The 24,627-nt window shown below is 40.6% G+C and overlaps 2 protein-coding genes across 4 annotated transcripts; one reads left to right on the top strand and one right to left on the bottom strand.

Annotated features, from left to right (window-relative positions):
• Nucleotides 1-426: 426 nt before the first annotated feature.
• On the top strand, nucleotides 427-5,416 carry dkk3a (dickkopf WNT signaling pathway inhibitor 3a). The gene is made up of 7 exons (XM_041037720.1): nucleotides 427-644; nucleotides 892-1,011; nucleotides 1,098-1,160; nucleotides 2,147-2,239; nucleotides 3,108-3,252; nucleotides 3,336-3,492; nucleotides 3,636-5,416. Exons 1-7 carry the CDS (start codon nucleotides 450-452, stop codon nucleotides 3,721-3,723), a joined length of 861 nt encoding a protein of 286 aa, XP_040893654.1. The 5' UTR covers nucleotides 427-449; the 3' UTR covers nucleotides 3,724-5,416.
• A 990-nt stretch (nucleotides 5,417-6,406) lies between these two features.
• On the bottom strand, nucleotides 6,407-24,627 carry usp47 (ubiquitin specific peptidase 47). 3 transcript variants are annotated; one of them, XM_041034899.1, is made up of 29 exons: nucleotides 24,378-24,627; nucleotides 21,351-21,407; nucleotides 20,105-20,299; nucleotides 18,505-18,621; nucleotides 18,194-18,347; nucleotides 18,009-18,105; nucleotides 17,773-17,918; nucleotides 17,572-17,651; nucleotides 16,034-16,183; nucleotides 15,724-15,819; nucleotides 15,473-15,625; nucleotides 14,654-14,812; nucleotides 14,037-14,168; nucleotides 13,748-13,824; nucleotides 13,418-13,473; nucleotides 12,826-12,938; nucleotides 12,595-12,696; nucleotides 12,062-12,269; nucleotides 11,794-11,909; nucleotides 11,556-11,675; nucleotides 10,577-11,384; nucleotides 10,178-10,353; nucleotides 9,999-10,079; nucleotides 9,746-9,861; nucleotides 9,421-9,539; nucleotides 8,855-8,985; nucleotides 8,633-8,680; nucleotides 8,422-8,552; nucleotides 6,407-8,019 (listed from the first exon to the last, which is right to left on the bottom strand). In XM_041034899.1, the coding sequence occupies exons 1-29, from the start codon at nucleotides 24,420-24,422 to the stop codon at nucleotides 7,845-7,847; spliced, it is 4,158 nt and encodes a 1,385-aa protein (XP_040890833.1). In that variant the 5' UTR covers nucleotides 24,423-24,627; the 3' UTR covers nucleotides 6,407-7,844. The 3 variants fall into 3 exon arrangements, with proteins under 3 accessions (XP_040890833.1, XP_040890841.1, XP_040890850.1); XM_041034907.1 differs by lacking the exon at nucleotides 21,351-21,407; XM_041034916.1 differs by lacking the exons at nucleotides 21,351-21,407; nucleotides 24,378-24,627 and adding an exon at nucleotides 23,035-23,109.

Raw genomic sequence — 24,627 nt, 5'->3', positions numbered from 1 at the left:
CTGTCTTGCTTTTATGTTACACACAGGAGCTCTCAGCTACCCACAAGGCCCGCCGCCCGTCCCTTGTGTCGCGGTCTTGCTTTTATATTATACACAGGAGCTCTCAGCTACCCACAATGCCGATCATGGTGCGGATGAGGATGTGTTTACTAGAGAAGCAAATGGCTCCATCTTGTGGCCAGACTAAGGAACTACAGGCCAGGTTCCGTCTGGAACTATGTTTGTGGTACTCTGGTCTAAGTTTAATGAGCATATGCGAGTCAATTAAAACGGCATAATGATGTTGAAATAAGCTAATGTGAGTTTGGTATGGTTGAATTTACATATATGGTGATGACCTCGCAGACATATCCGCTGTGGTGACGCTGTTTATATTTCTCAACATCACCGCCACACCCTCCTCAGAGTGCAGCAGCAGCAGCACCATCAGCAGCAGCAGGACCAGCACGATGCGAGTCGCCCTGTTAGTTTTGACTCTTACTGCAGTCTGCAATAGCATCGTCCCCGAGATAGTGGACTCGGGCATCACTCACATCGTGGAGGATAATTCCGACCAGGGACAAACGGAGCTGGACCGCATGTTTGTGGCAGTGGAGCAACTGCCCGAGGATCCGCAGCAAAAGCCCGAGGATGCGTTTCACCAAGTAGGCAGCAGTTGCACTTTTCACTATTTATTTATTTATTTTTCTTAACATGACATAGCATTATTTCACTGCTCACTGCTGAAAGTAGCCTTTAGTACGTTACTGGATGGTATTATGAAAATATTTAAAACACATTTCTGCAGATGTTTATATAAAAAGGCTTAGTGGCAGAGGCCCCTGAGCTAGAATTTGGGAGTGACATATTAATGCACCTCTTTACCTGAAATTATCTCTCCAACCCCTCTAGAAGAACAACGAGGGTGTCACTCTTAGCCCTAATCCCAATAACCTTCCTCCAGGTCATCACAATGAGACTTCTATTGATAAAGTGACTGATAATGAATCGGTCCATGATTCAGAAGAGAAGGTAGGTTTATAAACAATAAACTAAACGAAGATAGTGTTTGTTTCCAATTGAGAATGACACTAAACTATTGCTCCACCTTCACACAGGAGACAAACAACATTACTACCACAACTGACCAATACAGTGACTTGGGAAACAGTATTTATCATGTAAGTTCATACATGTGCTTTATATACTGTCCAGTAGAAAATGCATCTTGAAACAGAACTCTTGTTTTTCATATTATACAGTTTGAATGTTTTAACATGAAAAGGCCGCGAGATTGGTAGCAGATGTTAATGTCTGGTCGCTGACTCAGCATTATATCTGCAGGCCATACAATGTGCATTTCATGTCTTTATTCAGCTGTAACCACTTTGACAACACAAATTTAAAAACAGAGTTTTCACAGTATAGTTGTATAACAGCCCAATTCATAGAGCAACTTTCTGGTAACTTCATTTATTTGACTTAGAGTGATAAAGATAAGTATTAAAAATTAACCATGTCAGAATGATAATCATTTGGATCATCACCCTTGCTTTATTGTAGGTCTTGTCATCTTTACCGAATTTCCCTACGGGGATTAATAAAGTAACTCTTAATCTTAATCTTGCTACTTTTACACTTGGGAATATTTTTTGTCACTTTGCATTTTGGTAGGAGACAGTCCATTGAAAAGTAAGCTGTTAGACACATTACAGAAATAAGTGAGATAATTTATTGCTTACATGTTACGTTTGGGACAAGAGTCTGTCCTAGTTACAAGAGGTAAAAATAAAACTGGAGGAGTTAGCTCTTTCTTTATTAAATATGTTGCAGCTTTTCTGCCTGCATAATTAGCTCCAAAGAAGCCTGCGCAACCTAAAAATTTATTTACTTATTCATTTATGACTGCAACCTTGAACATATATTAAATCCAGAGTTTCTCTACCTTGAAGTTTGAATCCCATGTAGAGTCACATCATATGCAGAGTGGTTCAGAGATTTGTTTGACATATACTATTTTAACAAAACGTATGTAGCATAATTTCTACTTATAAGTAGAGCTTCAAGAGCTCACTCATGTGAGCTTTGTGATTGCTGGTGTCCTGAGTATTATAGGACCAAAAAGCTGAGACACCCTGATGTAATCCTTCCTCTCTCTTGTATTCAGGGGTGCATCACTAATGAGGATTGTGGGAAGGGAAGGTATTGCCATAATGTCGTTCACAACTCCAGGTGTCTGCCTTGCAAAGCACTCGATGTGGTAAGTGAACCCAAGTTACCTTTCAATGGGCACCTACACTATTTTGTTTGGTTTTCTCTGAAATGCACTATTTCCCATGTCTGTCACTTTTTAAACACACACACACACACACACACACACACACACACACACACACACACACACATACACTTCAGTAACTAGCAGCTGGGGGTTTACTTCAGCTGCATTGCAGTGTGTCCACAAGTGTAACTGGAGTGTGTTGTTTGTGAGCACTCTGTCCAATGAGCTTCACATGAAAGGACAGCACATGTCAAGGTCAAGGTCCTCTTTTCTCGCTCACAGGACATAAAGAACAAAAAGAATATTAGTAATGAGAGTCCTCTGCAGAGGCTCAGCCATTGGTTTTATTTAAGGCTCAGTTTTTACTGCTGATTCTGTAATCTTCATTGGATGAGTTGGTCTTGGGGTAGCACAGTAAAATGTAATGCAGAGGGATCAGATACTGGCAGTCAGCCAAACAAGAATACAGTGTGCAGGCGTAATAAATACACAGAGAACAGGGTCTGTGTCTTGTCAAAAGCGCTGCACAGGAAAATTCTGCATGGAAATAACCAGTTCCCCCAGTTAACAGTTCATAGAGGATTTGTAGGAATAGAAACTTATCTCACTGCTATTAGAGACCAGTTGACCTGCTGATCTCATTTATATTTAACCGAAAGATACGTCAGCAGGCTTCACCGTTGGCGAGTCATTAATGTCATTAATGCTCTGGTGAGTTTCAGCCTTGTTAAACTGATGGTGCATGTAACATTCTCGTTTTAATGTTGCTGAAAGAATTTGATGCCAGCTGAAATGTTGGCTGTTTGCTGAAATTAAAAAAAAAAACAAGTTTCTTCTACACTTTCAGTCCTGCACTAAAGATGAGGAGTGCTGTGGTGAACAGCTGTGTGTCTGGGGCCAGTGCAGTCAGAATGCAACAAAAGGAGAGGCTGGCAGCACTTGTCAGTACCAGACTGACTGCAACCCAGACCTCTGCTGTGCACTTCATAAAGGTACAGTACAAAACACAGTACGCCATCTGCTGCTTACTCATTCTCTCAGAGAATTAACCTGTGTATTTTGTTCGTGTGTCCAGCCCTGCTCTTCGCCGTCTGCTCAGCCAAGCCCATTGAGCGTGAGCGCTGCTTTGGCGCCTCCAACCACTTGCTAGAGTTGTTGTCCTGGGACACTCAGGACGAGGGACCCAGGAAACATTGTCCCTGTGCAGGAGATCTCCACTGCCAGCACCTGGGGTGAGTATAGTACATTTAATAGAGCAGAATATCTTAAATCTTGTTATTTTTTTGTTAAAATAAATCCAGGATATTAAAGTTATACATGAATTTCACTAACTTTAACCCCTGATACTACACTGCCGTGCTCTCCTTTTTGACAGGAGAGGGTCCATGTGCCTTAAAGGAGAGGACTCAAGTGAAGAGGACCTGACGGACACTCTATACTCGGAAATAGACTATATTATCTAAACACAGGTTGATTTGATTAATATTGCCTTGGAATCAACTAGACTGGGGTCTTCACTGCCTCCAGAGCTTTGCTGCGAAGAGTCACAATGCTTTGTGTTTGCCAGCTTAATCCAAAGTGATAAAGCTATACAGCATGGAAAATGGATGAATATATATTTTGTTGTAGTTGCTGTAATTGAGACCTGAGGTTTCTGAAAATTTAGATATATAAGGCACCAACAAAAAAACAGGAAACACTGTATTTGCAAAGATACTTAACACTAGTTTCTTGGCTGCACCTCTATATTTTAACTTAAACCCTTATCTAAACGTAATCATAGCAAACTGAATACAACTGTAGACACCAAATATGTGGAGACTACTCACTTCACTGTTTAAATTTAGAACAAAGATAAAAATAGAACAAAGTTACCTTTGAACTGCCGAGTTTGCAGTCTCACTCCAGTAAAACTGTGTCACAGAAGCAGCCGACAATACATTGTTTGGGCAATTAAGAATCGTTCCCCATAACATTACACCTAGATTCATCTGCAGGATGCTGGCCCTACCATGAGGCATCAGCAGAACATGTGTAGTTATTTTATAAATCTGTTAAAAGATTCTGTTAACATTTAGCTGCTGCCAGTGACTATAGCCTTTGGTCATAATGCTATCTAGGAAGCTACTTTCCCTTCTTGCACATGTCTGATAACACCTCTGAGTTGTTTCAGAGTGAATCTAATTCTGGCTGCTTGTTGGTAACTAAGCTTTTTTTTTTTTTTTTTTTCCTCTGCACGTTCCCTTTTTCTCTTGTTATTCCTGAGAAAATGTTTCGGCAAATCTTGCTACTTGATCCTGCTATAGCTGCTCTGCTACCAAAAAACACTGTCACGTTGTTTGATTCACTGAGGTTCTGTATGTTTTTGCCAAGACCTTTTTATGACAAAGAGATGACATGTTACTGTCTGCATAACGAGAGGAAATACTGTCCAACATGCCATGGTGTGACTTATCCTGTCGATATTGTTTGTACGTTCATATATTTTTCCTTTATATATTAACTTTGAAATCACTATAATTCAGTGGTTCACTGTTGTCCATGAAGCAGGGCCTCATATTCAATGGGTATGTGCTAACAAGAACAGATAATATCAGATATTTGACCAAAACAGTAACTTATCTGTTAAATGTTTTGATTAATCTGATGGCTGACTGTCAGATATAAATGTCTGTGAGATCAGTGACAGGTACATGAAAGACCTTGTTGAGGATATTATCATAACTTTCAAAGTTATAGGACAGCAATTAGGGGCTATTGTGACAGCTCTTGTTGACTGTGCTGAGCCAACAGTGAAAATGCTACTTGAGACAAGCTTAAACTGTAGCGCTGCTGTAAGAAATGCATTTCCTAGCTTTACAAACTTAAAATAACTGGTTACCTCTTTGCTAGGGAAACATCTTTACAATCTAATGCAGTCAGTTCAGTAGTTTTACAATCAATCTGCTTAAATAGTTTTTTGTTGATACCGCATGCAGTTTGTACCAGACGGCATTACTGTGTAACAAGAGATGTTTCTAATATTGTGTCCCCACTATGGGCATCTTAATGTAAGCTTCATCACAAAAGGGTAACTAAAATGCAATAAATCTTTCTTCTGACTGCCCTCCTGTGAATTTTAAATCATGATATCGTAAACAAAGGTCTCATCTAGGTTCAGATGACCTCAATATGTGAACAGCTCCCCTGACGGTTCGGCTCCTGCGTCGCACACTGACACAGTTACAGAGGTTGATTAGTCCTCATGTCAGGTGGAAGTTGGGTGGAGCCATAATTTGAATTACATGAAGTCACTAATTTCTACATACTTATAAGAGATAACTAACAAGGGAGACTGAGAACTGAAATAATAATAAAATTATTCACAGTAAAAAAAAAAAAAAGTGGGTACAATGTGAAACTAAGTCTTGTTCAGTCACATCATGGGCACGCCTGCCCCTCCAGCTTATGTTGCACATGTCTGTGGTCCCTAACACAACTCTTTCTACCGCTTAATCCGCCAGGGTCGCGGGGGAGCTGGAGCCTATCCCAGCTGCCTATGGGTGAGAGGCGGGGTACACCCTGGACTGGTCGCCAGTCAATCGCAGGGCTAACACACAAAGACAGAAAACCACACATGCACACACTCACACCTACGGACAATTTAGAGTAGCCAATTAACCTAACCCATGCATGTTTTTGGGACTGTGGGAAGAAGCCGGAGCACCCGGAGAGAACCCATGCAGGCACAGGGAGAACATGCAAACTCCACACAGAAGAGCCCAGACCAGGGTTCGACACTGGAACCCTCTTGCTGTGAGCGTGCCGCCCACAAACACAACTATAAAATAAATAAATAAATATTGCTTGTATGTGCTCTGTGTCTTTCATGTACAGCAATGTGATTGACCATTTCAATATCTGGGCTGAAAGGTGCGATACTAATGCTAGCCACACCTGACGTGTGTGTGAATATACCTGTATATACCTGTGATGGATGTTAACTTTCAACTGCTAAGTTTACCGTCTGCTCTTACACTTCTGCTTCTACTCTTACTGTAGTTTGCAAAAACACCTGTTCTTGCAAATGTAAAGAGTGTTTGTCATACAAATTTAACTTGAAGTTAATTAATTTAAGCCACTTTAATTTACAGTGACAGAAAACTGTTATGAAAAAAAGCATTTTAATTCATTTCTAAAATCATCTTAAACTATTTTCACACAGGATTTAAATCTCAAAGAAATAAACATCAACAAAAAAAAAAGAATTTCTTCAGATATTGGCATTTCTACAGTGAATAGCTGGTGACAGCATCAGGAGCCCAGACGGGCCGGGATGCTGAGCTTCAGTCCTCAGAGCAGTTGCCCGGGCAGACTGAGGAGTCCAGCGGGCTTTCTACACCCTCTGGTGTCAGTCTATCAAGCAGCAGCAGCAGCAGGTAGAAGCGCCAAAAACAACCTCACGCTTTCTGCCAAAAAACCCAGAGAGCTCCCTCCCCCTCAGTACGACACCACAATACACACACACACACATGGATGACACTAGAGATGTACACCCAGTTCACATGGTGCAACAAAAACAGTCAAAGAAATCCACTTTCTAAATTAAAGGTTAATACAGACAACAGATGTGTGCCTGGTGCCTTATGAGACCTAATTGAACGATCAAGTCTGGAGCAAAATAATTTACAACAAACAAAAACAAAACAAGGAGATTCTCAACGTAGTCTACTTGGTTTTGTTTCATTGTACTCTGTATTTAAGGACCAATAGCCTATGTCTCACTAAATCTAGTAGAAGTGATGTAACAGGGGCAAAGCTCCTATAAAGCACAAAGAGCAGCAATAAGAACGACCCATAACAACACATTACTCTGGCATTATAGGAGCAGAAACAACCTCCATTTTACAAATTCTTAATTGTTGCTTTTTTTTTTTTTTTTTGGGATTCGTCAAATCTTGTGAATGAACAACGCCTCAGCTTGTCAAAGTCACTGAGAGAGTGAGTGAGGTTAGCCTCGACCAGAAGAGGTGAGACTGGGGAAGGCTGGATAAGTAGTTCTTGGTTGTGTGTACTATTAAAGGAAGGTGAGCAACCTGAAATAAGAACGATTTCTCTAGCAGAGCTGTGCTCAAAAGGTGTGAGCATATGGACTTAAAAGATGGTCACAGATGAATGAGAATCAACACTATGTCCAACATGGGAAGAGAAACACACAGTGACAGGGAGGAGAGTGAAAGAGACTGATGTAGATGAGACGGGAGACTTGAATAGAGAGGATGGATGCTTTCCAGCCCAGTTTCACAGTCCTAACATCTCTGCATCCATCTCTGGAGCTTTTACGTTCAATTGATTTTTCTATACAGTATTTGATTCTTTTCTGTATTGAATAGCTTTTGTACTTCCCTTTAAACTTTACAGTACAATACACTATAGTGCACAATTGGGTTTCTGAGCCTGTCCTGGGGCTCAGAGTGGAGGGTGAGAGCACATCTCACAGCGCTGCTTGATGTTCAGGTCACGACACTGAGACGGAGACCCGAAGCCCGGCTGCTATGCTACAGCAGCCAGATGATCCAAATAACCAGGAGTGGTTCTCTGTGCCTCAGTCCTGCCCAGGGTCCTTGGCAGGGCCTCCGTCCAGGTAGATCTTGAGGGCTTTCTCTTTGCGTGGCGAGTAGCTGACGCGGTGTCCAGTCTTGAGCAGACGGCTGCTCTCCTTCTTCATCAGCTCATTGCGCTCGTCCTCCGACAGCTCCATGGGGTCCTCTGTGCTGTCCCTGCACAGACAAAGGTCACAACAATGTTTTACCTCAAGCCACAAATATTTAAAATTGAATACTAAGAGATAATACTAAGAGACTGTGATGCAGTAATTGTGATGTAGTCTTATTAATATCATTATCCCAACAACTGAACCCCTCTTTTATCACCTTTTATTAGTTATTACATTCCTTCTTCAAATAACTGTAACACTTGCATGTTTACATGTTTAAAAGCAAAATATATTGTTTTTGATGAAGTGTAATTAATTTATGTTCAGATGAATAAATACTAGGAGATATTCACAGTCTAAAAATATTTATGACACATTATGGCCGAGGCTGCTTGACCATAGTCCTGAGTCTGAGATGACAGAGACATAAGCCTGGGTTTCAATGATGTTTGTTTTTTTTATTTACCTGTAGAAGACCACAGCTCCATCATCACAGATGTACAGAGGCCACACATTAAGAGTTGACACTTTGGGGTTCCAGTCCAGATCCTGATGGATCTCCAACACAGAAATATCACAAGGAAATGTTCCTCTACCCTGCACGCAACAGAAAGAAGGCTTATCAGTAAATTAACGTGAAAACTTAGGTCCTGTTTGAGGTAATGAAATTCACATACCTTTGCAAACTCCAGGTTTTCAAGAGGAATACCGCTCATTTCACTAAGCTGCAAAAAGGACAAAGAAGTCAGTAACAAATTGCCATAAATATCCTTCACAGTGGTTTGTCCCTAACACTAAGCAAAATATAATTTCTCTCAATTAATGAATAAAAGGTAGCGAGGTTGAACAGCAGCGTTTTCAGTGAGGGAGGGCAGAGGATGAAGGTAACATGAACACACCTTCTCCTTAAGCTCTTCTACACTGCTGCTCTCCAGAATCACTTCCTGAAAAGGCCCCAGCTTCATTGTAGCTGGGCTCCATCTCCGGGTCAGAACAGCCAGCTGCGACATGGACTTCATCTTCTCTGGTTCTGGAAAACAGATAAGAAGACCCTGGATCAAGTTCCACAGTTACTGTACTTAACTTCACCTGAAACTTCAGAGGGAAATGGAAGACGCGCTGCACTTGCTGCATTCTGAGTCTGCTTCCTGGTACTACATTTATCTGCTGGCATTTGTAGTTTCATGGCATGGGGTTTAAAAGAAAAATAAAATAAAATAAATTTTATCAGTATGATGAGTCTTGAATCTCTGGAAACAATGGATGATTTCACCCATGCCAAAATGAAAAATGGCTTTAAGGGATTTTATTGCAAGTAGTTAAAAAAAAAGTAACATAGGGGTTATTGGGAATACAGCTTTAGAGTTAATTTATAAGGTCTGAGGTACAAAAAAAATGTACTCTACAATTACCTCTACAATTACCATTGTAAAATGTTTGAAAGAAACTACAGAGCAGATGTTACCATTAAGGACTTCCAGGAAAACTTCCCAGTTGGAGGAGATGCTGATGTCTTCCTCATAGACATGGTAATCCAGAAACACTGTGCCTGGGTTCTTCCACGTCTTTTTCCTGAGACGAACCCTGAGCACACACATATATGTAAATTTATACCCTTTTTTAAAAAACCAAAACACAGCTGTACACGCTTGTGTAAGGATTTCGATTATTCTCTATGTCAACAATAAACTGTTATATATATACCTACATTGTATTTGAAGATGAATGTTATGCTCTCAAATGTGTGATTCACCTTATTATGTGTCAAATAATTTAAATCAAAACCTTACCTGTCAATGCTGAGGTCAAGCTTGCACTGCTCTTTCAACTGAGGAAGAAGCTCCTCTTTGGACTGTCTGACAGTCATGCCCTTAGCAAACACCGTGTCCACGAGGAACTTGCAGGGCTGAAAAAAAAACAAAAAACAAAAAACAAAAAAACAAGAAAACACCATGACTGGATTATTACATCTCTGACATAGTCTGGTCCTTTTAAACAAAACCCTGTATATTTATTGTGACAGAAAATTAATTCAGTTCTTACCTCTGGTTCATTCACTAGTAGCTGATACACTTTAACTCTGTATTCACCCCTTTTCAGTGCTCGTCCTAGTCGAATCGTTATCTACGTAAAGTAAAAAGTTATGTCTTAGTTCAAGTATTAGCTCACTTTCACACAAACTGCCATAATCAAATAAATAAATGCAGAATATTTATCCTCACCTTATTATCGTCAGAGAACGATGAGAGTGTTTCAGTGAGCCGTACGCTTTCAAACTCCTGGTTGTTGGCGTACACCCGAAACACCTTGAACTGGGTCGAGGTCACTCCTACATAGGGCTCCAGGTTCTGTTTAAATGCTGCTAATGTTATTCTCTTGTCCACATGAACAACTAAACCTGAGACAGATCACAAGAAACAACAGATGTTTGTCAGAATTATTCCCCTCAAAGACGAAAAGCATCTGATGAACATGTTACTCTCCCCCTTCTTTTCTCTAATAATTTAATCAAGCTTGCTGATTTTTAATTGTAGGAGGTTGTTCTGCAAAAAAACAGTGTTATTCTACCAATTTTTATTTTAAAAATGCTTTAAACTGCATTATAAATTTAAAGAAATTACATTTTTGTGCATCCCATGAGGAGTCATCCTGAGAACAAGGTTCTGCTCTGAAGTACAGGTACTGAGCCTCCGCTTTGCTCTTTCCATTGTCGTCGTACTCGCTATCTGTTCCAGAGTCTTCTTCAGCAGTGTCCCAGGTTTCTTTTTTGCCCTCGTGGGCTTTGGAGCGTCGGCTACTCGTGATGCTGTGTGAGTCCAGGCCATTAGCCAGCTGTATGGGCCCGCTGTCTGCATTACACAGTGTGTCACTACTGTGGCTGGAGCTCAGGATGTCGCTGTCCACTGAGCTGGTGCTTCGGTCATTGTTCACCTCAGAGTCTGAGCGCTCCTCACAGGCAAAGTGGTTCTCGGGGTCAGAGGAAGCACCGCCGCTGCTCCCAGCTGTAGTCCTGATCCGGTTCTCTAACTCTCTGTTGTCTGCGGCCACGCAGAGTGAAGAGTTTGAGTCGGCCTCTTGGGTTGGGGATTCGATATGTTCAAAGTCGCTGGCGTCAGAGCTTTTCTGGCTGTCGCTGGTGCTGGAGCCCTGCTGCTGCTGCTGCTGCAGAGACAGGTTCTTTAATTTCTCTGTGCTCTCCTCGAGTATAGCCTCAACAGATTTCCTGTTACCCTTTGACCCATCAAAGGGCACATCAGAGTCACCTCCCACTTTTTGGCAAAGAGTTCTGTTGGCCAAGGTACCAGGAGACTGCTCAGGGAGCAAGACCAAGAGTCTGATCGTATTTCCGTGACGATCCAACAGTTTCCACAAGACTGAGTCAGTGAAAGCAACCTGATGATCAGCTGACTCAGAGCTCTCTACAAAAACCTGACAAAAAACAAAACACAAAACAGGTGAAAATTAAACTTGATAGTGTTCATTGGGCTTTTAAGCTTAATTGTAAATTCTCCAAATATTACATTTTTTACACAAAATTGTCATAATGCAACAGAAACACATGGAATTACAAAAGTCAGAATTGAAAGAAAATTAAGAGACCTTGTTACTCCTGAAGAATCCCTCAGCTTTCAGCGTCTTGTTTGGAACATAGAGGAGCCGGAGGTCATTATAGCAGCGCTCCAGGACCACACGCATGGTTTCTGCAGATAGTCCTGTAGCCTGGGAAGAAACGCATACATAAGACTGCAGGACTGATTCTCAATTTATTTTAAATAATTTTCTTTTGTTGTTGTTGAAAGGGAAAAGAGCAGTGGAGAAACTGAGTAGAGTCGGAAACCTGTGCAATAAGCTGTTTGAATTCAGTGATCGTCTGGTTCAGGTATGCCCGAACACTGATTGGAGAGGCGATGGTCTCACTCTTTAGATCCACAACATGAACCTTCACCATCACCTCTGTAGAAAATCAGACACACACCCATAAAGATATAAAGCAATTATTTTATCTGGCACTCTAACCATCATTAGAGTAGAATCTTCCATCATTAGTGTACAGTCTATTTACACTCAGTACCAACTATCAGAACTGAGAGCAGCAGGCTACTGACCTCCAGGTTTGTAAGGCTGGAACACTTGGTCTTGCCGCCGGGTCTCTAGCAGCAAGTCGAACATGTATGAGGACTTGACTCCTCCCAGCAGGAGACCCATCAGCGTGTCCTCCTCGCCTTCATAGGAGCGCTCCAGGTACTCGTGGAACTCGTCATACTTGACCAAGCGACAACAATCCAGAGGGACAACTCCCTCCAGCTCCATCAGCTGAGGCACAGAATATACAAATTACCACAACAGTAATGGAAGTACTATCTTTATAAAAATACCTTAGCCTAATACTCTGCACTGTATATTTTGTGTGCTTATCATTATAACTTTTTTCCAAATCTTAATTCTTGTCAATGTTACATTGTTGTTGTGTGGTACAGGGGTTGCAAGTAGAAACCTTCTTTTAGAAATCCTCTCGTAATTAATTTAACGACACTGCAACATTATAATATAATCAATATTTTACTACCGAGACACATTGATCCGATAAGCCATGTTGTTTGAAAATCAGATGGAGAAGAAAACCAGTCAGCAAACAAACCTTGTAGGCCATCTCTGTTGCTTCTCTGAGAGTTTTGTCCTTGTGCACTTCCAGCTTGCTCTCCATCATCATCTTTACAGGATGCATGCAGAAAAGCTTGATCTAACAGTAAAGGGCAAAAGATTAAAAAAAAAAAAAGGTAGACTTAATAAGAAAAATAAAACAATTTATTAACTAATCCTTTTCCAGAAGCAGAACAGTGGATCTCAACCAAGCCAAAGGACCACGTACCTTGCAGGTATTGCGCTCAATCTCCCTCTGTCTCTTCTCCTGCTCTTCAGACTCTTTCTCTTTCTGAACCAAACTCTTTATGTGCTCTGGGAAGTCTTCCACAGCTAAATACTCTGCACACAGAACAGAGTACACATTAAATCACATTACAGAATAAGGGCTCAATCTATTCTATCATACAGTATTGAGAGCTCGGAAAAAAATTATCCACAATGAGCATAATGGCATTGAATGATGTCCCATGAAGCATAAAACCCAAGAGATTTTTTTTTCAAGAATGACACAGTGCAATGTCTGCTACTACTAACACTCCATACCTCAGTTAAGAGGGAGTGCAAGCAGGGCCAGGTCAAAACTGTCAGTAAAGTGATCTTTCCATAAATGACACTTGACCCTCTTTTCATGTGCAGCAGGTATGAGAAGATGATTAATTCTTTAAAAAAATGGGAAAACCACCAATGCTATCCTTTTACACTGAGCAGGAACTTTGATGTTGAATTTAAGACACGAGAGAACCAACAAAGTGACAGAAACAGAGTGTTTGTGTTTGTTGTTATTAACTGTGTCAGATTTAATTTAATGAATTTCTTACTTGCATTCCTTGAGGGATCTTTCAATCTATAAATCAGCATATATGCATTTGTAGAGCTGTCGGGAGAAAAAGAAAGATGTCCTGTTAACGAATGTAGTGGAATACATGGAGAGAGGATATTGTTTTGCCCGTCCTAAGAATAGCTGCCTATTCCTTCAACAGGAACATAGAAGTACAATGAACCAGAACTCTCTTGCTTCCCCCTTTTAGCACAGATGTAAATAACAGGTTCCAGTTCTTTGCTATTCTATTCTCTGAGGCAATGTACTGTAAAAATGTAATGTGGATGAACCCACGGAGTGCTGGAGACAGATATGAGAGACAACTGACCTTGCAAAGGCACTGGAATAATAGCCTCTGCTCCCTGAGGACCCCCCATATGTCTTCCTGATATCATCCTGGGTGATCTGCCCAACGGAAATACACAGAAACATGCTGACAATGATACAACAGATATTACCATGTAAATAAACAGCATGTTAAAATGAGGGACATTGTTTGCTTAGTTTAGTAAGAGTACAAACGGATGACTAACACTGATATAGTCTGGTGAGTCACTCTGCCTGACATTTAAGTGCTTCAAGAGGACAAAACCGGTTACTCAAGGGCTGAGGCTGACCTTGCTAACGTGCTGATCGTTGAAACTGTACCACTGGCCATCACTGAAGGATTTGATGCAGGCGTAGTAGTGGCCACCCGCAGCGCTCCCAGAATGGACCATGACGGAGAACAGCTCAAAGGTCAGCAAACTCTGAGAATATGACAGGGGAAAATCTTATTGTTCAGATAACAACCTAGTTGTAACTGAAGCTGACAATAGCAAAGGAAATACAAATGTACAAATGTGGAAAGCATGCTCAGAGAAAAGTCAGTTTGGCATTCAATTGACCCATTGTCTAGGAAGTGCGTTACACATTATAAATGAGAGACAGACATCTCCTGTTACAAGCATCACTTTACAATTTTTTCTGCCAGCAGACGGTTGTTCAGTAACATTTAAAGGATGGAAACCAAAGATGGGAGACAACATAAAGAAAAAAATCAATACAGAGTGTGACGATGAGCCTCTAGAAGAGCTCATCATTCAATGGCCCCTCAAGTTCAGTATGAAAACATATGCATCAAGAATGTTTCCCCACTTATTTATGCAGATTTTTCCTTTCACATACAGTTAGCTAACCAAGGAAATCAACAATAATCAGCAATATCGATATAGTGAGTGATCAAGATGATCACCTTTGGCTTCAACACCCTCTCTGTGCTGCCGGTGCTGTCCAAGCAGATGCCCTCATCCACACAATCATCAGTGGAAAAATCATTGCTCATCTGGTCGCTGTGGCAACTGCCTTCATTCTCCGCTCCACTGTCAGTGCAGCTCTCTGTCTGTGGCGACTTCTACAGGGGAGGCCAATTTCAAAAACAACAATAGACAAGGGTTTAAAAATAAGACTACACACAGTGGTCAACTTTCATTTATATGATACAAATACTGTGAGTAGCTTCAGGAGGAAAATGTGTCAAACACGCTTGCTCCACATGTTTTCTTTTTACATGATAACATTTCAACAGTAAAAAGAGCCATAAGAGAACCATAAGAGCAAACCCATCGGGTGATACCTTTATGGACTCAAAGGTGTTTGTTCAATGAGCTTGCTCCTTGTTCCACATTACTGAACAGAAGCACCAAAAGATAAAAAAAAATGGCCCAGAGGTGTCAGGTGTTGTTCACGCACTACTAGATATATTCGTATTGAGAAGGTATTAATATATACCAAGAGGGAGGCAACCTGAATGTTACATATTCCTGGAGGAAGCACAGTAGTGGATTTAACATTTGAGAATATCAACACCTGATGGATTACATAACAACATAATGAAAAAGCACATAAAAGTGGAGCATGTGACATATTTTTCTTTTTCTCATCATAGCTTATAATCATGTCAAGTAGTTGAAATATTTGGGTTAACCCAAAAATGTTCACTACTCTGAAGTTCCACTAATGTGATGTTATCTGAAATACTGATGGACGCAGGTTCTGCCATTTCTGCTCTCACCTCATCTTCCACATCAATGAATGGACTCATGTCAAGCTCCTCAGGGAAAGTCATGCGGTCATTAAGCTTGATGCGATGCATAGTGGTGTAGTCAAAATCAAACCGTTTCAGCTGTAGTGTCAGCAGGTAGGGAAAGTGCAGAAATCTCAGACCCTGTGCAGAGAAGCATTTATCACAGGATCAGACAGGTCAGGAGCAGAACACTGTATTCTCTGAACACGACTCCCACGTCACGTTTTCAGTTTTCTCACCTTCCGGGCATCACATTTCTTTTTGCAGCGTTCACAGAAGTACTGGTTGGGCCCATCCAGAGTTTCAGGTTGGATGAATGCCTGCAAAGCCTCCTCCTGTGGCAGAAAAATTATAGTTTCAGTTACATTTAGAGGAACGCCTAAATACTATCGTAATAAACTATATCAAAATGAGCTGCAAGTACAGAAATACAACGCAGCTTTTAAGTAGCTGTGAATCCCAAAAAGTGAGTGAGCGTTAAGTGTAGTTGGAGTCTTTGCTGCCAATGTGTTAAATGTTTAAAGGAATGAAATGTAGATAGACACACACCACACTGCCATAGGCCTGGCTTGCTCCGAAGGGTCTGATCACAAGAGGGATGTCCAGGTAAGTATCAATCCTCCAGCTCTCATAGCCACACTCCAGACAACGGACATAATCCTTCAGCTTCCCCTGGTACAGCTGGTTGATCAGATCAGCCTTAGGACAGAGAGGTATGACAGTCAGGCCTCCTCAGCCATGTTTCATTTGTAACAATATAGCACTTGTTTGGGTTATGAAATTTGCTTTCCCTGCTACTATATCTTACTAAAGCAGGCACCAATGTAGAATTATTGTGTGACAGCAGTGTCGGACAGATTAAAATCAGCTATATGATGTCAAGCTCACTGCAGCTCAACTTCCATCAGTCTTAACTTTTTTCTGTCAGCATCAGGTGTTGGACTCACAGCGAACTACTAGCTTAGCATACTGGCTCAATAAATCCTCAGCATTCTACAAAAGTGTTTGTCAATTTACCTTTATGTAATTTTCACAGGAATCTAATAAATGCGCTGCTACTCTTTCTTACTCGTTTTTTCTTTAGAAAAAAATCAAACAGTAACTGCGGCATGTGCCAAAGTATGGGCACCCTACTAGGTCAGCACTTAGTAACCCCTCCTTTGGCAGATATCACAGCTTGCCAACACTTTTTGTAGCAGCTAAGAGTCTTTCGATTCTTGATTTAAGAACTTTCACTCACCCTTCCAGCAGAAGCTCTGAGATATTTTTAAGCTGTCTTGTGAACACAGCGTGTTTAAGATCTACCCACAGATTCTCACTGATGTTCAGGTCAGGGGACAGCGATAGCAATTCCAAAAGCTTCAGCTTGTGTTTTCTGAGGGATTTTGTGGTGGATTCTGAGAAAGCCAGCCTCTTTTTAGTTAATGCTTTTTTTTAATGTCAATGGGTGTCCTCACAACTATAGTAAAACAAGAATGTGTACCTGTAAATGCACAGAGCTAGCACAGTAACATGCTGTTTTCATTTAAGGGGATCTCAATATATAACATCAGTTCACAAGTCATAGGTAGACCTACACAGACTCAAAACAACTGTACAACGTCCTCTGCGGCTCAACGGAACAACTGTTCTCACAGGCTAGCAGTAAACCCACATGAATAACAAATTTATGCTTATCTAAAGTCTGTACTGAGGCTTAAAGGAATGCAAAATCTCCATGTCATCTTGAGTTGGAGAAAACAGTGTTACTATTACCCATTTATCACCATTTTCATCTTCAAATTCCCACTTAAAATGTTAATTCCAAGAAGTAAACCAATCAATTGTTGTAGTGTATTATTTCTGTTATTTTTAATGCTCAATCACATGCACTGATTTTGTCACATGGCCGCATATACGCACACTGGACTGAGTGTTTGCAGTTTATAGCTCACTCCTGAGATAAGAAACAGCTAACCCTGGGGCTTAGTGGCCCATTTCACTTTTCCCACAGTAGATCTTTTGTTTCCATGGTGGGAGAGAGCCGTCAGACTGGCTGCTGAATTTTTGTTGTCAGAGGTCTAGTAAAACTTTTTGCTTTCTCCTACCTGCTCTGTCTGCTTCCACTTTTGCTCCAGGGCATCAAACATGACCCTGCACAGCTCCTGGATGTCATGCTGCTGCCAAGCTAAAAACAAACACACAAAAAGTGTCATTTAGTGTACAGATGCAGAGGCACATGGTCTCTCCTTTCAGAAGCACACAGGAATGCCATTTGAGTCTAGTCACAGGAAAGCACAAATGCTCACCCTCACTACTGTCCCAGCCAAAGCTCCGCGTCACATCAGTGGTCTCGATTGCCCGTTTCTTACTAGTCTGCAGCAGGACGAAGAGCCTTTGCAGCTGGTAGGGGATACTGGTGACTGGATCCTCCTCTGACTCCTCAAACTCCCAGCTGAAGATGCACAGATGATATAAAAAAGTTTTTAAAGTTATACAGCACAACTAAAACTTCACTAACACTTCTATGAGCATAGTTCCTTACTTGTAGAGTGCATTTCTGAACTCCGGAGTCATAAACAGTGTTTGTAGAAGACTGTTCAAATAGCAGGTCATAGCTTGGTTAACCAAGCCCACATAGCCTACAGCAGGGACAAGAGACAAGTAAGAGATCAGGTGGGTTGTATAGAAGAAGTGATGCCACATATTAAACAGCTGACCAAAACACACCTGTCTCAGATTTGTTGAGGATGGACGAGTAGGAGTAAGATGGACTGCTGTAATCACCACTGCAGCCTGCAGTGCTGTCTCTCGGTAAGGGCCCAATAAAACGCTCCTGGGAACTGTCATCCAGTCCACTGCTATCTGCTGTTCCTGATTCATCCTGCACACACAAACATACAGAGAGAAACCTTTTAATAAAATATCTTTAGTTTCCAAAACCAAAAATAATCTGTAGTAAACCTAATAACAAAAAAAAATGTATTTTTCATATCATTAAAGAAACTGGGAATTTATCTTGTTAATCCTGTACTACTCACCGATGCAATCTGGGGCTGCTCTCCATCTTTGTCTGTAAGTTGGAGGAAATTCCTCTTACCACCAGGCTCAAACCCAGAATCTGAGAGGGACATCTCACTGTTATGGTCCAGTGGTGCCTAGAGGGAAGCGGAACAAAAACAAAAGTCACATGAACAGACAGCTTTTTATACAGAGGTCAACAATCACTTGAAAACACAGAAAAACAACAGCAGCAAATATTCAAAACAAGCAGTTTACAAACTACAAACTGGATGAACTCACAAGAACACTTAGACCCCTACTGAATTCATTTTCAGCAAATTCCCTGTATTGACTCGTACGAGGAAAGTAGCTTGAAGCCAACATGTGAACAACCCTACGTAGCTGCCTATCTCCCGGACAAGCTGAGAACGAGCAGTGTTTCCTGCAGTGGAAACAGGCAGAGGCTTAATCCACTGACCTACTCAGTGAGATAACAACAGACACAGCACCTGGGCTTTGGCCTGGGTCAGCAACCGGATTAGCCTGGGCTCATTTAAGAAAAGAGAATAGTATGTACATAAACAGACAACAGAAAACAAACTCAGTCAACATTGAAAGAACACATTAAGAATGAATTCATTCTATAGTTTTCTGTGCTAAATATGAGAGCGCTCTCCTCACAACACCATTCTTACACACTTTGTTTTCTTTGCAGCAGAGAACAATGGCAAGGCAAAATCCATTTTTGACCACTGATAGCATGAATAAAAAAACAGTTGGCCCTATCTGACATTTTTAAACATATCTGTGCCACTATCAGCTTCACTGAGGTCATGAAATGGTGACAGTGCCCTCACAGTGTGGAAGGTGCACGGGCTATTGTATGTGTCCCAACATAAACTTATTAGAAGTGGCGCACAAGTGAAAAGCAGCTGCAAACACAGGCAAATATACTGTTACAAATACCAAGTTCACCTGAAATACTCTGTCTAAACCAAACTAAAATGCCTCTGCTGGTGAAAACAGGGCAGGGCAACCCAGACCTCTCAGCTCCGGTACTGAACACAGCGATGTTGGCTAAACTACTTTTGAGGATGCTGAAACAACCTCCTCTACTGTCGTCCCATGTGACTGACTCTTCAGCTGACACTGCTGTCAGGAGTCACGCAGGAGAGACGCTCCATGGTGTGCTAAGATTTAGAAAAAGAAATATAACCAGAATGCTGACTTTTTTATTTTCTAAGTTCTCAAAATAAGATTATTGAGATCAGTGAAGCTAAACCAAAACAGCAACACCGTAGGCCGTAAAATCAAAACAAACACCTGAAAGACACTAAACCACTCCATAGAGCTGAGGTGAAATGCAGAGTCTGGCGATAATTGTCTGGAAGTTCATCACTAGCAACAACCCCTTCCACATTACACAACTGCTAACTCCTTAACAACCAGTTAGGTGCCACCTTAGCGTCATGTTGAAACTCTGAAATGCAACTGTTACCCAGATTTAACCTTTTGTTTTGACAGGCTTATCATAGGCTCTGTTGACAAACACAATTATACTGAGAGCTGAGTATATTTATGTGAAAAACCCTTTTCACATGTTGGAACAAATAAAACTGACTGAATTAATGTCCTCACCATGTCTGGTGTATTTCCCCAGGCAAGGTCAAAGGTTCCATTTACATATCCTGCTTTGTGGGCAACATCTTCATAAAGTCTAGAGAGGGTGGTGGAAGCAGGCAGGTTTAGGGTCAGTCTTTCATTCACTGTCTTTGCACTAGTGATGTCCTGGATTATGCACAGCACTCTGGGCTCCTCAGCTGCATTTTGGATCTGAGAACCAAGAGGAACAAAAGATTAGTATGATATATTTCCAACATTTTTATTCTATATTGTGTGTTTTAATACACCATATATTTGTTGAAAAGCTAAGCGTTTAAATAAAATTGTTAGAATATTTGTACGGCTTTGCAACAAATGTCATTATCAGAAACACGCCAGTAAACAAAAGAAAAATACCACCTCACCTCATGCCTTAGTATGGGTATGACCCCTTTGTAATGTTAAATAAAGAAAAAAAATTGATGTGGTGGCTCTAACAATGACATTCTTCTAAATGCAATTGCTGAGTCATGCTTGTTTAACTGTAAATCACACGGTGTTAATTGTTTTTCAAGTGGAATTGGAGTTTCAAGAGGCAGTGAGTCCCTTTGTCATCTAAACACTCCCCGTAGTTTGTTTTCCGATTGGTCTAGTACATACTGTACCTGGTCAGGCTCAAACGGTTGCGGACTGAAAGCTAACATCAAAATCTCAAGCATCAAAAAATGGCAGAAAAACTCACTCAGCAAGCACCGATGTAGCTAGCATGTAAAAACTGAAATTTTGCTCACATTCTTAATCTTTTTACTTTTAATCAAATATTGCCTTATTTAAATCATTAATTGTATGTTGTTTTTTATTCAGGGAAAAGTTGTGGTACAGATATTTTCAGAAAATACTGAACATGCACTGGTCTGTTTTATAGAAAAACAGTTCTATACTCAAGAAAGAAAGGTATCATTTTGGCACAGGACCAAAACTCAAGTAAATTCTGAATGATACCCAGCCTTAAATGTAATTATGGTTTCAAGAAATTACTGTTTTATAAAACACAACCTCAAGTATGTCATTACCAGCCAATACATTTGTCTATGGTCTAAAATTATTTAAGATAATGTCTCTTATGTAAGGTAAGGGTGGTATCAGCACTGAAGCTGCCTCTTAATTGAAGAATGTGTCTTGATCATTGCCTGCGTATGAGAGCCATCACAGTGCTGCTTCATGCATCTATTTAACACCATGCTTTATTGGGAGCGTGCTCTCCCACACCACACACATCTACCTGAGAAATCCTCTTCATTTCATCAAAAATACTTTGTCTGCAACTCCAAAACACACCCTAATAATACATGGAGATATTTGGGATGAGGAACAACTTATAAACACACACAACAAGGAAAACAGTCGTAAAACAGGCCAGCTTCAATAGTCAGGCTAAATGAAGCCAACTTGTAGGCCTACACCTAGCACTGTTTGGCAGATCAACCTCTTGGTTGCTGACATAGTGACAATAACAAAAATATGTTCAAGTTAATCCAGAGTTTGTGACCTCTTTGTGAGGTTTGTGATCTTGACAAAATGTGACTGACAGGTCCTATAAAGAAGCTGCAGCTGACAACACATGAGTGTATTATGAGATTAAAGGTTATTTTTACCATGGATATAATCACAAGGTGCTGACATGAAGCCACAGGTACAGCACAGCACAGGCAGTATTTCTTTACAGCTGTATCTGATTGAAAAAATAATGACAGACTATAATGTTGCGAAATGCCAGTATCCATGAACAACTATTAATATAACGTAATGGAGGTACAACTGCACATGGCACACACACACATTAAAACAGGCTAGAGATTCGGGCAGTGACATGAAAAATAGCCAATGTTCTAATTCAAAAACAATTTATTGTAGGTTTGACATTTGTCAGCTAAACCTGACAAATAACCAGCCATCAATTTGGATGGACTACTGTATCCAAAAAATGCTTTTGGCAGGCTGTGACAGCGGCTTGTAAATCTATGGAGGCACAAGCTGTTAGGAGCAGTGGAAAAACAGATGATGATGTACTGTTAAATTTTTTTGTATTTGTTTTTAAATCATGGCCCAACAAAATACATTAGCTATTCAAAATTTCTGATCTGTTCAGAGACCATTGGCAGCCTGGCAGCGAAAGTAAAAGAACTGTGAATCCTACAAAAGAGGCTTTATGCTTGACTGCAAAATGACAACAACTCTGACTTGAGGAAAAATGTCTTGACAAATGAAACACAAAGCAACTGAACAATGCTCTTTGTCAGCTTTCTGCTATGCGGCTTAACAGTAAAGACACCAAAACATTTAAAATGAAAAACTGGGAAACCACAGTGCTGGAAACAAAATCCATTTTAACAGTGGGGGAAAACATCACGTGTTGACTGTGCTGTTTGTTTCTGGCTTGTTGTGACTCGTACGAGCAAAACAGACTTATGTGTAACACCCTTGAAAGTACAAACTTTGTCATACATATTGGCATCACAGCAATATGAACTGTGGTGAGAAGTATGTTTTTTGCATGTGCCTTTACGTAGCAGTTGTCAACACATAGCCGTTCAAAGAATTACATTTTTTTCATGGAAGAAACTGGTAAAAATTAATGATATGTTATTCTTGTTATGACAAAGAGGACATTAAAGATTAAGATTAAGAGGTACTTTATTAATCCCTGTGGGGAAATTCGTTTGTAGCAGCAGTCACAAGGAAATGCTAGTGTTAGTCCAATACCATTCTAATTCTGTGTAATAGTGTATGGAAAAACATTCTTACAGAAGCCAAATGTCAAACTACAGCTATTCTGAGATTAGACAGCTATCTGATCTGATGTAATTCCTCTAACCACTCTGTACCTTAACTTTTTTATATCAGTGAAATGTTACGTTGGAAGTGTTTAAAGTCTGCTGCCACAGTAATAAGTAAATAATACAAACCTATTTCCTCCACACAAACGAAGGTCATCCTTAATGTTAACAATAAAAGCTTTTCCCGCAGGGTTTAACTAGATCCATTAGAAGGTTGGGCATCTAAAAGCTGTTTTCACTATGAAATATACTGAAAGTGTGCTGCGCTGCATAATCAAATCCAATTTTCCCACCAGCCCTTAATAACATCGGGTGACGTCCCATGCTTGACGTATAACTTGGCAGCTGACGTAAATGCAGCCAAAGTGCTACAAAAAACACCCATAATCAAATATTGGTACTTCGGATAACTTGTAATAACGCTATAGATACACATAAGTATCAAATAACATGTGAACACAACTGCCATGTCAATTTAAAAAACCCTCTAGGGCGTTTGTGTTAAAATCAGTTAACCCGAGCAAACAAATTGCCATCTGTACGTTAACGTTAGCTAACTACCAAGCCAAACATAGGAGGATATACAAACAAAGGCCACGTAACTGCTCATTATGACAGCGGAGTTCGCCAAAGATGTTGAAATTAGGAGGGCGAGTATTTTTATTCTAACGTGAGGGGCACCCAAGTAACTAATATCAACACTGACGCTGTGTTACAAACACCTGCATCTACAACAGCCGTAGCTAGCATTAGCGTTAGCTTGCGAATTTGACAAGCTAACGTTAACGTTTACCGTAAAGCTACAAGTTCCATTCAAAACAATCTGCAAACGGGGGAAAGATGGAATCAAAGTATGTTTATTTGTAAAACTAGCATTAGGGGTAAATGTTGGTTAGACGCCGCCAGTCATATCCATTGGTGTAGCTATTTACATTTAGTTTAGCAACTTCAAAAACATCTAGATTAGCTACAGTTGTTGCTGTTAACCAGACTTAAAAGGCTAACGACATTATCTAGCCAAATCCTACCAGCTAGTTACTTGCAAGTTAGCTCACTAATGTTGTCAAATGCCGTCTTTGTTTGGGGAGGAGAACACATTTTCAGCCACGGTATTAGAAGAGCTCAGGAAATTTTGATTATTAGAAACCCAAATTAGTAGGCTAGATAACTTAATGATAATTATGCTAAAGCTGTAGCTACCCACATAAACTCACTTTGAGATGCATCGAAACTAGCCGCAAACTGATGGTGCTTGTAGCTAACGCTAGTTAGCCATGTCATGATAGGCCGTCTAAGTCATGTTTAGCTAACTGTTAGCAACTCAGAGTTAGTCTCTAAATGATACAATAAGATCACAAACTCGCAAAGTGATGCAAAAGTTTTGCCATTATTAATGTGTGTGGTCTACAAGGGTGACAGCTGACGGTCAGAGGTTGATTCTCCGACCTAGGCTGGGTCCGTAATAACCTCACCTCTTTGGGTACGAACTGGTTCTCCTCGCTAGGCACCATTTCCATTTGTACGATAGTTTAGACAAGCATCTATCCGGACAGGGATGTCAGCGAAAAAACTTTGCAGCGGTAAACACAAACATGGTTTGTGCCCAGCTTGTCTTACGTTTGGATGCTTAGAAAACAAAATGAAACTTGCCAAAACTTGTAGGCTTATAAAAGTGATCTCGGTTACAGTGCCCAAGCACAAAGTGTCCTGCTGTAAGCAGAG

Source organism: Toxotes jaculatrix, chromosome 1 (assembly GCF_017976425.1).
Source record: "Toxotes jaculatrix isolate fToxJac2 chromosome 1, fToxJac2.pri, whole genome shotgun sequence".
Taxonomy (NCBI): domain Eukaryota; kingdom Metazoa; phylum Chordata; class Actinopteri; family Toxotidae; genus Toxotes; species Toxotes jaculatrix.
This window is presented reverse-complemented; position numbering and strand designations above follow the sequence as displayed.